This window comes from Lipomyces oligophaga (genome assembly GCF_038497815.1).
Source record: "Lipomyces oligophaga strain CBS 7107 unplaced genomic scaffold V1516scaffold_4, whole genome shotgun sequence".
In the NCBI taxonomy this organism is placed as follows: Eukaryota; Fungi; Ascomycota; class Lipomycetes; order Lipomycetales; family Lipomycetaceae; genus Lipomyces; species [Lipomyces] oligophaga.
In genome coordinates, this window is record NW_027117788.1 from 238172 (window position 1) to 250974 (window position 12803).

A 12803-nucleotide genomic window follows, 5' to 3' on the forward strand; every position below is an offset into this window, starting at 1 on the left:
TATATTTTCATTGGATATTTGTATGGTTATTGTATTAATCATGGAATCTTAATTTTGGGTTGTTTACGGTTTTGAGTTATTGTGTTAGAGCGGATGATTTGCTATGATTGAATTAATTATTTTGCACTGTTGGTCTTAGGTGATACCTAAAGTTCTGAATGATAGTCTTAGTTAGTCGACTTATTATTATTAACATATCAAATACAAATGAAACTATTTCAAAGAATTATTAAATATCGTTTATTACATAATATATTCCAGGACTATTGGGTTCTCGACCGTCTTATACTGTAGGAATGATAACTCCCTTACATCAATCAAGGCCTCCCCAGCTTTGTTCAGTTTGATCCACCGATTCACAATTGACTCAAAATATACCGATCAAAACAGGCTCATTTGAAAGTAATAAAGATGTCCGCTACCGCATTGGTATTCACTTATAACTGCAACAGACGCGTGCATTCGTATGGCAGCATTCGGTCAGCACTACTTGAAGCAGTCGACACGATAAGCGATTCAACCCCGCCATTATTCATATTTCTATCCCTACAAGAGCTGACGCCTGTTCATGATGCATTCTACTTTGATAATTCAGAACAGTATCTTGCACCATTTGTGCAGGCCGTGATCTCGCTGACCGACGGTGGATACAAGCAAGTCGTAGTGTCGAGCGTGGGTCCGACGTTCGGTGCGCTGTTTGTTGCTGCCGACCGTGACGACGAGTTTAAGATTTCGGATATCCGAACAAGCGCGGTTTCTTTTGGTGCGATGTCGACCGCGCTCAAAGGAGTTTGCGCAATTCGTCTAACCGTGCTAGCCCGCAAACTATTGGGCGCGGATAGCGACGCCAACAAGAATAGTGACGATTTAGTTCTGACTAAGGAGACCGGTCCGATCAGCGTTCGCAAACTTCCTCCTGCTTCGTCCGAGCCGAAGTTCGAAGGAGTCGAACTGACCTTTGTGGCTGCTCATTTTGCTGCTCATTCCGGTAAACGCCATGTGCGCGACTCAAATTTTGTCAACGCTGCGCGCAAACTGGCTTTCTTTGGCGAACTCAGTCCGGGAGACGAATACACTTCGTTTGCGCAGAATGATGAGCAACGCGACCGGGATTTCTTCTATAAAGACAACTGTCATTTGATTTTTGCTGGTGACTTGAACTATCGTGTTGATGTTCAGGAGTCTACCACTACCGTCGCCAGTAAAGGTTGGACATGGCCATTTCCGGAATCATCCTTCTTAGAGTGGTTACCGGATGATGAGCTTTCCACCGTGATCTCCGCAGATAAGCCTGAAGAAGCCACTGCATTTTGGGGATTCAAGGAAGCAGATATCACATTTGATCCGACCTTTAAGATCAAACGGCCCTTGAAAAATGGAGCGGTCGAATCTGATTTCCAAGCCTATTCTAGTTCGAGAGTCCCAAGCTGGTGTGATCGTGTACTATATTTTGATGGTTTCGAGGATGACTCTTCTTCAGCATCATCTATCTCCGTGCTAAAGTACTCTTCTATTCCCTCCGTTGCAGGGTCTGACCATTTTCCTGTCTACGCCATCCTTGAAATACCGCTCGCAACTACTCCGGGCCCGATATCGTCTGTGATAGGCGATCTGCTCGCTACGAAAGGAATTGCCACGACTACTGAGGACGAGATCACAAATTCAATGCATGATGAGCAACAGAAAGAGCGTGAAGCCGAGACTGAAACCGATGCCGACGCCAACGCTCCGTCTCTTTCCTCGGAACAATTAGAGCAGGCAGAACAAAAGAAGCGCCAGCTTCGCGCTCTCTACAAAATCACAACCGATCAAATGTCCGCACAAACTAGTCACCGCTATGCACGCATGGGCAAGTTGCGAAAACTGGAGTCTCTCATCGGATTTTTCAATTATTACTTCGCTACTGTCCCAGGATTCTTATGGCTCATCACTTACCTGGTCATCTCTCTTGCTTTGTATTTACAAATCAAAGATCCTATCGCGGAGTTTTTGCATGTGAATAAGGGAACAAGTATTCTTGCATTAATCTTCGGTGTGGATCGCATAGCGCCTAGATATCGTCGCCATTATTCCATTGCTCAGCCAGAGCCGACGACTTTGCCTGTCTAATCATGGCAAGTCTTTGTTTCTACTGTTATACTATACTATTTTGTTTAACTATTCTACTTTCCAGAACTGATATAAACTACTCGTCGTTTTAGCTAATAATATTATCTAATTATATCCTCGATGCGAGTCAATTGAAGTACCCATTCGACTTCAACCACTTTTTCACAACTTCTCCATCGCGTTCAACCCACTGGATCTTCGAGCGGACACTCTCTAAACTCTGCGCAAGACCCTTGTCATACCCTTTCGTGTTCCTCTTTGCAAAAAACGCCTCCACTGTATCAACATCCTCCTGCTTGCAGAACCCACCAGTCGCTAGAGACACAACTGAAGACAGCATCGAAAGCCCTGGGGGTAAAAGTTTCTCCACCTCATCCCAATGCAACTCAAGCCAAGACCACAATGCGCGAGTTCCTTCAACTGTCGTGCGTAGCCCACCCATAGGAAGATACACATCTTGAGCCCGAATAGATTTACCATCCAGGATCATATCGAGCGTCTTCTGAATCAGTTTTGGACTCTTCGTCCGGCCGAGGGCTCGGAGAGCAGTATTCTCTTCGTCCTTGTTAATTGGGTTCAAATACGTCCGATGAATCACATCCCACTCCGCATCACCACCATTCTGAAGTGCGATCGAAAATACAGCAGCCTTGATGTTTGGATGGATAGCAGACTTATTACCCGCCGCAAAACTAGCAAATAGAACCTTTGCGGCTGCAATAACTGCCTCATCACCTGCCGTACCAGCAGAACTAAACATCAAACTCTTAAATTGCTGCTCAACATGACCCACATTGGCATCAAACGTCCAGCCAAGCGCATTTGCCTTAGGGGAAACAAGTTCCCGTTGAAACTTCTTCAATGCGGCTTTTACGTCTTCATCCTCAAATAACCACGCACTACGAATAGCACCAATTCGAGCAATAATCTCGTCCCAAACAACGAAATCCTTCTCATTCTTCCACCCGGAAACCAAAGAGAGAAGACCATCTGTCGACGCATAGCCACTAGCGGCAAGCGCCCCAGTATCCGCCACAAGTCCAGCACGGTCTTCAACAGACAATAATCCAGATTGTGCGTCCTTACCAAGCTGAGCCAGACGATCAGCAGAATACGCGGTACGGTAAATTCCAGAATGATCCGCATTGATCTTGAAAAATTTGTCGTCGATAGGGATAGTAGTCTCTCGCGTGGTCAGCATAAGATCTTCATTCACACCGGCTTTAGTACGCAAGCCAAGCGAAACGGGATACAAGGTCTCGTCTTCGTCAGGCTTGACATCACCCGAACTCAAGAACCGATTTTGTCGAACAGTAATGCTCTTTCCATCAGCAGCCTCAGAAACAGTCAGGACCGGATACCCAACGCGCTTTGTCCATGAGTCCATCAACGCAGAGACATCCTTCCCAGAAACCTCTGAAAGTGCAGCCCAAAGATCGCCTGTCTGAGTGTTACTGTATTTATGACGTTTCAAATAAGTCTGAATACCGGCAATGAAAACGTCTTCACCAAGAAACTTAGAAACCATTCGCAAAACGCACGATCCTTTAGAATACGAAATAGCATCAAAGATTTGGTTGATCTCATCTGCACGCTTCACAGGAACCTCAATTGGATGCGAAGAACGAAGACCATCTAGACGGAGAGCAGCTTGCAAGTTGTCTGTGACATACGATTCCCATACCTTCCAGTCTGGGTAGAACTCGTTGCAAGAAAACCACGACATCCAGGTAGCAAATCCTTCGTTGAGCCATAGGCCCTCCCACCAATCCATAGTGACCAGATTACCAAACCATTGATGTGCTAGTTCGTGTTGAACAACTTCAGCAACTCGCTGCTTAGTAGCGGCACCAGACGTGTTTTCATCAAACAAAAGATCAACAACACGATAGGTGATCAAACCCCAGTTCTCCATAGCACCCGCGGAAAAATCTGGAATAGCAACCATATCCATTTTAGGGAGAGGATAAGGAATGTCAAATGTCTCTTCAAAGAACTTGATCGTCTTGGCGGCCAGCTCGCAAGAAAAGTGACCGTTGACCTCATTTCCTGGAGTCGCGTAGACACGAACAGGGATACGGAACCAAGTTGTCTCGACATATTTAAGCTCTGCAACAATGAAAGCAAGAAGATAAGTCGACATAAGAGGAGTAGTAGCAAAGGAGACTGCCTTTTTTCCCGACTCAAGAGACTTTTCGTCGATAACGTTCATATTTGACAAGCAAGTCAGACTCTTGTCTGCGATAAGAGTAATATCATAGGTCGCTTTTAAAGCGGGCTCATCAAAACAGGGGAAAGCACGGCGGCAATCAGTCGGTTCCATTTGGGTTGTAGCCATATACTTTGTCGAGCCATCCTGCGCAGTGTAAGACGAACGGTAGAAGCCTGCCATTTTGTCGTTCAAAAGCCCGGTGAACTTAATCGTTAGCACAACCTTTTTACCAGCCTTGAAAGATTCCGGGAACGAGAACTTGACAGTCTGATTATCCTCATTGAACTCAGTTGAGCTCGGTGCAATATCTTTCGAAGCTCCAGAGTCTTCAATCTTCAGTGACGTTGAATGGATCTCGATCTCGATCGAATTCAAAGAGATCTCGTTCGAAGTCTCGAATACATCAAGGCTAGCAGTTGTTAGTTCGTGCGAACAAAAATTATATATTTATACTCACAGAATAGCAACTGTTCCTTCAAAAGTGAACTTCTCGAAATCAGGCTCCAGAGTAAGATTGTAATTGAGAGGTTTGACATTTTGGGGTAAGATTTCCCTTTCACCCGTGGAACTAAGAAGTTAGTCATGAATCATGTCACTAAATACAATCAGATACACAAAGAATTTCTGACCGATCAATCTAACTAGTTGGTAGAGCAGAGATAATATGGCATAGATGCTATTATGATCGATCGGACGAGGATAGCACCTACCTATATCCACCTGTAACACTGACGTCCAGCATTTCTCTATCCAATAGTGCACTGCGATGTTGCTGACAAGCGTAATGAAGCGATTTGGACAACAACGATTGATTCAATAATTGAGTCTTTCTGTTGGTGCTGATTCTGCTGGTGCTGATTCTGCTCTTGCTGATGTTGCTGCTGTAGACAGATATAGATGAAGGTAGTGACCGAATGCTTCCCCCGCCAGAACAGCCAGAAAAGTGTCTACCAGTAGTCTCTAACCTTTCAAACTCACGCGATCCAAGTATTCGTAGACACTGCGGCGCTCTACTATGTATACCTGCGAGACATGTACTACCACTACTGACTCCGCCAATAGCACGGGCAATAGTACCAGAAAGCAATGGCCGTCCAAACCCCATTTCGGTCCAAAATAGCACAATTAGCAGACTTTAAAATAAGTAAACCCTCACAGCTCGGATCGGACCGAATTTCCGCAGAATTGCTCCTATCGTGCGATCTCAGCTCATCCAATAGAAACCAGATTCTCGTAGTCAAGTTTTTTAATCTGTTACCGGAACTCATTCCGACAGCACAAGGTGTTTGTAGTATACTAACCCCTCATGAGGATTGGTAATTGCTTATATAATAGAGCCTCGTTGCTTTTAGAGCGAACTCTTCTGCTCGCTCTAGCAGACGGAGGAGTTTAGTATGCCAGATAATTGTTTAATGATATTTAATTTCTTTTAGGTGGTACTGATTTATACATGTACGATTGATATAATAAGATTCGTGGGCTGTCTGGCTTGGATCAGAAATACCAACATTATACCGCCTCTCACTGATTCCGCCACGCTAATTCAAGCTCATCTAAGCATAATCTAGTTGAAACTCCAATTCTAGTCTCGATATCAGCAAGAGTAATTGTAATTGCCGCATGTTCGCTGCGATGAGACATCAGTTTCCCAGCCAATGTCAATGGCTGTAGGAAGTGGCAGATTCCATTTCTAAGGAGTATTAGTGAATATAGTCTCGAACGCCAAGTCAAGGTGAACTCACATTTGCAAATTGGAACTGACAATCGAACAAATCTGCTTTGCATGCCACAGAATTGGCGTGACTTCGCGGGGAAACTTGTATTGCCACGGTTTATTTTGCATTAGAATAATAACGGCCATGTGATACCACAAGTTTCCAAGAACTAGAGATTTAAGTATCAGTATCAGCTTTCAAAAACTCTTACAAGGGGCAGCGAATTGAGGGTACTTACCAGCTGCTTCTTGTGAATATAAAATTGTCGAAAATTGTTCAGTGCTCTGACCAGGTTCTGTCCATATTGGCAGCATTAGCTCTGGCCGATTTGCCTCCCAACTTTTCAAATTCGTCCAGAGATCCTGCCAGTGTTGGCTTGCTTTGAACTTGTCTTCGGACTGATCTTCAGCTACTAGCGCGATTGCTTCTGAAGTAAACACAAGTGCGGAGTGTGAATATGATTCTGCACTTTGCAGGCCCGTTGATTCTATCATCTTTGGTTCGAACTGATCTGCAATGCTGCAAAAGGTAGATTGTTCACCGATAACGACTGTGTCGACGTCAATTCGAGTAAGACACCAAAAAAGCTGACAATGGTTTGGAATGCCATCGCTTTCTAAAGCGGCTAATAGTTTTTTACAAGCTGATACATGTTCTCGCCGGCAATGAGGTGTTTCATTCAGATTCTCGTAGTGACATAGAAGAATGCAAGCTGCCAGTGTTTCTATCGATCGAGATCGAGGAAGTAAATGATCAATGCTTCTAGCATATAACAAATTACTAGTACTAGTTTCTTGTTTGCCATTCACGCAGCCAGGAGTGACATGGTCTATGCCAACGCGCTCTTGATATCGGAGTGATAACGCCGAAACAGCACAAAATAATGCCAAATCTCTGCACGCAAGTCTTGATACTATCGTGGCAAAATATTTATCTCCATCGCAATGATCCAATATATTTGGCGCCACAGTAGTGATGAAATGTCTTAGTATTTTGGCTTTGTTTGAATACACAGAGGTCCATGCCAAGCTGGTATTTGGATTAGTTGAGACAGATGACAGATTAGCTGGCCCTGACTTGCACGTTGACATCATGTATTCTATCAAGATCGTATGTAAATCGTCATAAGATTTATTAATGGATGCCGATGACACCGACTGATATTCTGGAAATGAGCATTCACTGGTATCACTTGTGTCACTTGTATCAGGAGAAGAAGCTGACTCGGAGCCATATTCCATTGACGTACTCGAAGCTGCTGACATTCGACGCGGCGGAGAAGGAGGAGACGCAAATATAGATTTAATTGGAGGAAGCTCATTTGCACGTTCATTACTAATGGGAGCAGAACATATCGAACTGGAAAAGTAGGGTCGCAGTCCTGCTGAAACGTCGTCGTCCGAATTTAAAATTTTTTCTAAACTGATTCGATTTAGTGTACGACGTTTGGATACTTGACTCTGATGCTCGACAACTAGATGGGACGGCGATTTGTGTACGACTTCTTCCTCGCTGTCGAGATCAGCAGAAATACTTGTGCCAGTGCCAGTATCGGGACCTGCATCCTTTCGCTTAAAAGTTGTCGAATGTGAAAGTTTCCGACGCTTCTGCTCTTTCTCGGTAGTGTTGATATATTGGTCTTCCGGACTATCGTCGACGATCTCGAACTGCAAATCGCGAGGAACTACCGAAACGTGTCTAGACGACGAGACATGTTGCGCATTAGAGTCCATGAACATACATTTGAGTCCCCATTCGCAAGTCAGACCCTTGATAACACAGTTATTGCATGTAGGACGAACTTCGTCACCTATTTCATGTTAGTTTGGAGTTTATCGTTTAGACTGGAGCGTACATTTTCTATGACGACCGCGACAGGTCAAACAGCCTGTTCTGACTCGTTTCAGCTTAGATTCTGTAGACATGAAGCAGTTCCAGTATTACAAGACGGCTAGAAAAGAAGGTTGATGAAAATAGACGAGAAATGGAAATTTCCATCTATTAAAATAAATATCATCTTGCAATATATTTCCCTCATATTCAACATTCAAATCGATGAAGAAGATGAAATCACCACAGACACGAGCAGAGCGCATTTTTCCGTTTTAGGAAATAGGACTCTCCGCCGCAGGATAAAATGCTCTTTAATTGTGCATTTCCGTCACGTGGCGAGCCGAAACAATAGTAAACAAAGGCGCGCGAAAGATTCGAATCTGGACGGTTCACGCGCAATTGGAAAAAAACTGGCAGAAGCAATGGTTGGTAATAGTGATACGGCAGACGGGATTCGAGATTTTACAATTACCGAGAATATTAAAGATGGCGACGATAGCAAATGGAAACCAACAACTGCGATTCCAGATTCAATACTACGCTTACCTGCACCTTTGTCATTTTTTAGGATTCTGCGGTTCTTGAAAACGCAGAAACGAACTGGCTGGCTAGATCGGGGGGTGTCTGCGACAACTGCTGAGTCTATCTCAGACCATATGTATCGAATGGCGGTTATGGCGATGTTAGCCCCTGCTGAAGAAAATCTGGACTCGCGAAAATGCGCAATAATAGCCCTTGTCCATGATCTGGCGGAGGCGGTTGTGGGAGATCTTACGCCGGATGACCCTGTTGGTCCTGGTATGTTGTTAGCCAAGCCTTTTGTATTGCCATGGAGATTTAATTGAGCATTTTATAATCTGCGCGAATGATACTAACAGCTAAAAGATGAGAAGCATCGCCGGGAGCGTATCACAATGGAATACCTTGCCGATCAGATTCGACCATTAAACAGCGCAGCAGCAGATGAGCTGTACACCTGCTATATGGAATACGAAAACAGTGCGACGCCTGAGGCCCGGTTTGTCAAGGATTTAGACAAGTTCGAATTTTTATTACAAACCACAGAATATCAATTCGATGTTTTGAACGGAGTCGAGGATAAGTCGGTAGAACTGTCGGATTTCATGGCAGCTAGAAGTAAAATCAAACATCCACTGGTCAAGCAATGGCTGAGTCAATTAGAGGACGAACGAAAAGTTATGTTTACTGCTAATTCTACTTAATGTCGACTGCTGTCGATTCAGTTTATGTCTACATGCTCATGTCAATCTGAAACAGATTGATTTCCCGCTTGTATATTTACCCAATATATTGTACATTCCTTTGCTCTAGTAGCTACAGATTATCACGCCCAAAAATCATGGGCAAAATTGTATGTCGCGCCAATAGTCCAGCTATACAAGTCCCAGCCTGGATGCCTAATATCACATACGCCAAGCGATCTTCTCTCAACGGCCCAGTCCAAGTGAGGACCAAATTGATGAGCGTCATATTAGATGCAGAGACGACGGTGCCTGATTTTGAATCAACCTCGATATCAATCAGTTTCACGCTTGCTAGGAGTTTCAGCATTACGGTCTGCAACTTTTTTGGCGGCTCTGGAAACGCGACCCGGGACGGCTCTCTGAGCCCTGTTTCGATGTTAAATTTGGGTAATCGATGCCGGGGACACGGTATCAGATGAAACAACTGAGGCGCAGAATATATAAAATTAAAGACCTGCGGGATCAAAAACAACATCAGCGTTTTTGCGAAATGACCCAAGATACCAACCTGGGCTAATACCATGCCAGCAAAATAGCAGTACGTATCACCGACAAATACAGAAGCTGGGAACCAGTTAAATCGGAGCAACGCAAAAGTGACGGCCACAAGTGGAAGAATAAAGTACATGGACAACAAGTGGGCTTCTGTTGCCGGATGTGAAACGTCGAATAACCGGCTCGGAAGAACATAAAGGGCGTCGTTGATGAGCAAGAAAATTGCAATCACAAATGCTTGGCCCGCTTCAAGGCCATTGATTCCTGCAAGAATGTTGATGGAGTTTGGCAAAAAAATGGCCAGAGCAAGCATGTACAAATAATACAGCACGCCGAGGTCGATAGTGACGGGTAGTTCAGCAGTATTGGGCGAGACGAGTTGGTACACGAATTTGGGCACGACAACACGAGTGACACCAAAGTCGACGTAATAGACAAAAATAAGAGGCAGCACAGCAATTGCAGGCATAAACAGCTTGTTACGCCATCGGATATCAAACAAATCATCTGCAACACCAAGAACAAGCATGCTGAAGGACGACAGCAAAGCAGCTAGATACTCGGCTAACTTGGAGTGCGGGAACATGCGCATGGGCTGGCCAGTGTGTAGCAATGTTGAACCAATGTCGATGCCTTGCTCTCTATTTCCACCGCCAGATGTGTCTGTGACGATGTATTTATAAAACAAGAACGGGATGAAGAAGAACATTGTCACTAAATAGACGAGGGCGCAAACGGCGCCCATGGTCTCTGGACTGGATATATGTTAAATCAAGGGCGCAGAAAATTTATCTAAATCCAATCATACTCACATGAGTGGTCGGTCTTTCTTTCCCAAGTCGCGGCCATGAAAACCAATACGAACGAACTCAGGACCCAAAAGCGGGATCAATACGAGAGTGACGACATATGAGATAATGGAAAAGCCGACTAAGGCTAATAGAGGATCATAACTCTGCGTGTTGCGATTCCAATTGCAAATTAAAGCAATTCCCACAGCCACAAGAGCAAGATTTGAGAGCCACGAAGATTTCTGTCGCGCTGAGGTCGATGTTAGTGCTAGATCACCATATACAATTTCCCCAGAAGGTAGTGGTTTGAAGGGAGGAGCAGTGGAAGGCATTATTGCAATGTGTTGAGAATTATCCGAATTATCCTTTTCCGGAGAACCCTGATCTATGACCACCAGGTTCTCATACGTGATATTGGCAAACGTAAACTTATTTGGTTGTACCGTGTATCTGTTTAGATATTATAGATAATACCAGGTCTGTCAAAAAAATATCGTATAATTATACAACCCAATACAGTAAGACCAAAGCAAAGAGCTACGTGTCGTCAGCTGGCTGTTTACGTCGTCCCAGCAACCGCATCCATCGGGTACGGGCTCCTCAAGTGAGAGTACAAACACCAATGCTGATGCTTATATAACACATTATAAATTGCTCGCTACAAAGGACAGGGCTCTGTGGTCAGTGTGCACTGAGTCCAAAATTGCGTAATATGATGAAAGTTTTGGGAACAGGTTGAGCAAGTTTATCGAGAATGGCGAAGACGTCGAGAATGCGAGCGAAACGTGGGATACGAAAAGATGAGCTATATGAGAGCAATATAAGCGCTATAAGGCGCGCTATTGGAAGCAGCTACTTCGACGCGGTGACCAGTAGCACGGCTAAGCAAAGAAGCAACTAGTCCGCAGCTTCTTTCACACACCTTCCATAACAGTACACAATACCCGAAACACAGTCGTTACAGAGCCATTACAGAGCCATATTCACGCACGTTTTTAAGAAAATATTTTTATATCCATATACATATACGTATTTACATATGCGCCAGCTGCAATAGCATCTACAACTTCTTTAGATATGCGCACGTGGTCATATTGGCCTTCTTCCCAATCCGGTAGTTTGTATGCTGACTCCGCTTATCTCTGGCCGTTACCATTGGACTATCGACAGCAGCCCCTAGGGCTAGAGATCTTGTTTTCGATGACTATTGTAGTGCAAACGAGTCTTCGTTGGGCGCGCGGCAGACCAGGAACTACGCCTGGGCTGGTCCGGAGCCAGCCCAGCAGCGCCCACTTCAGCAGACCAGCAGAGACTCCAGCAGACAGATTTTAGCCAGACTTCAGCCAGACTTCAGCCAGACTCAGCCAGGTCCAGTCATTATCAGTCCGAGCTGGCAAGGTTAACCCGAGCTTAGACATCGCTTGCTTTGCTGCCGGCAGTTCTCGTATTCGCAGATATCACGGACATCTGGGTCTGTCTGCCACTGAGTGTGAGCCGGAAAGTATATGGACTTGCAAATATGCGATATAGATACTCTGTGCTTATACATAGACGTATTACATTATCCACTCGGCAAAAAAATTAAACCTGCTCACTTCGGCGCAGATTGCTTTTATCTTATTATTTTACTGCAGCAAAACACGGCCTTACTGCCGTGCTGGCATGCGAGCCTGTCCTGCACATGCTACACCCACCGGCGGAATATCCGATATCCGCAAGCCTGCCATACCCGGAAAACGATGCGATGACCATGGACGGTGCTCTGCGGCCGGACACTTTGTTCCGTAGTTTGCCCCTCGACAGCCGGACAGTGCTCCCCCGTATTCGCATAATCCTGTTTTGTTCAAGCCATCCCAAGCCATCCGGAGGTTATTTGCGCAGTGCTGATCTTGTTTTCACCACTGTGACGGGGGGTGCGAACAGGGTCTGAATTGGTTCAAATATCGGTCAAGATCTTAGATTTTGCAGTCTGATTCTCGTTTGGCAAGCTACAAAGGAAATATTTGGGATTATAGTAACAACAGTCCTATTTCGCTCATACCCAGAAACCACTCTGTTACTCCATTCGTCTCCGCACATCACCGGCTCGTGGCGCTAACATCCACAACCTATACCGTACGCATCCACTTGTTTGCGCTGTCTCTGTTTGCATATAAATCTGCGCTCCGGCTCCTCTGTTTACATTTTGGTACTTGTCCAGTCGAGCTCCGCTACTGCCTCGCACTCTCCAAATTAATCTAGATCCGTCGGATCTTTCGAATTTCACGGCCAGAAGCATGCACACGACCGATCAGATTCTTCCTCCTACGGCGTCGCCTTCGCTTCTTAAAGAGTCGCTTCATCCACAGACTGCCTTAGACTCCCCCGCTTCGCTGCCGTCCAA

General features: G+C 45.0%; 5 protein-coding genes across 5 annotated transcripts; 2 read left to right on the top strand and 3 right to left on the bottom strand.

Annotated features, from left to right (window-relative positions):
• Positions 1 to 411: 411 nt before the first annotated feature.
• V1516DRAFT_624255 (Endonuclease/exonuclease/phosphatase) lies at positions 412 to 2109 on the top strand (the record flags this gene model as incomplete). Its single annotated transcript, XM_066919652.1, has 2 exons — positions 412 to 810; positions 937 to 2109. 2 exons carry the CDS (start codon positions 412 to 414, stop codon positions 2107 to 2109), a joined length of 1572 nt encoding a protein of 523 aa, XP_066777184.1.
• A 28-nt stretch (positions 2110 to 2137) lies between these two features.
• On the bottom strand, positions 2138 to 5555 carry V1516DRAFT_650654 (peptidase family M1-domain-containing protein). The gene is made up of 3 exons (XM_066920247.1): positions 5032 to 5555; positions 4779 to 4889; positions 2138 to 4730 (listed from the first exon to the last, which is right to left on the bottom strand). Exons 1-3 carry the CDS (start codon positions 5424 to 5426, stop codon positions 2237 to 2239), a joined length of 3000 nt encoding a protein of 999 aa, XP_066777185.1. The 5' UTR covers positions 5427 to 5555; the 3' UTR covers positions 2138 to 2236.
• Positions 5556 to 5686: 131 nt separating this feature from the next.
• V1516DRAFT_650657 (uncharacterized protein) lies at positions 5687 to 8081 on the bottom strand. Its single transcript, XM_066920248.1, has 4 exons — positions 7892 to 8081; positions 6275 to 7846; positions 6064 to 6205; positions 5687 to 6011 (listed from the first exon to the last, which is right to left on the bottom strand). Exons 1-4 carry the CDS (start codon positions 7959 to 7961, stop codon positions 5843 to 5845), a joined length of 1953 nt encoding a protein of 650 aa, XP_066777186.1. The 5' UTR covers positions 7962 to 8081; the 3' UTR covers positions 5687 to 5842.
• Positions 8082 to 8267: 186 nt separating this feature from the next.
• V1516DRAFT_674574 (HD domain-containing protein) lies at positions 8268 to 9219 on the top strand. The gene is made up of 2 exons (XM_066922114.1): positions 8268 to 8667; positions 8755 to 9219. The coding sequence occupies exons 1-2, from the start codon at positions 8292 to 8294 to the stop codon at positions 9090 to 9092; spliced, it is 714 nt and encodes a 237-aa protein (XP_066777187.1). The 5' UTR covers positions 8268 to 8291; the 3' UTR covers positions 9093 to 9219.
• Positions 9172 to 10928, bottom strand: V1516DRAFT_674575 (glycosyl transferase family 4-domain-containing protein). Its single transcript, XM_066922115.1, has 2 exons — positions 10442 to 10928; positions 9172 to 10384 (listed from the first exon to the last, which is right to left on the bottom strand). Exons 1-2 carry the CDS (start codon positions 10750 to 10752, stop codon positions 9205 to 9207), a joined length of 1491 nt encoding a protein of 496 aa, XP_066777188.1. The 5' UTR covers positions 10753 to 10928; the 3' UTR covers positions 9172 to 9204.
• Between the last annotated feature and the right edge of the window lie 1875 nt (positions 10929 to 12803).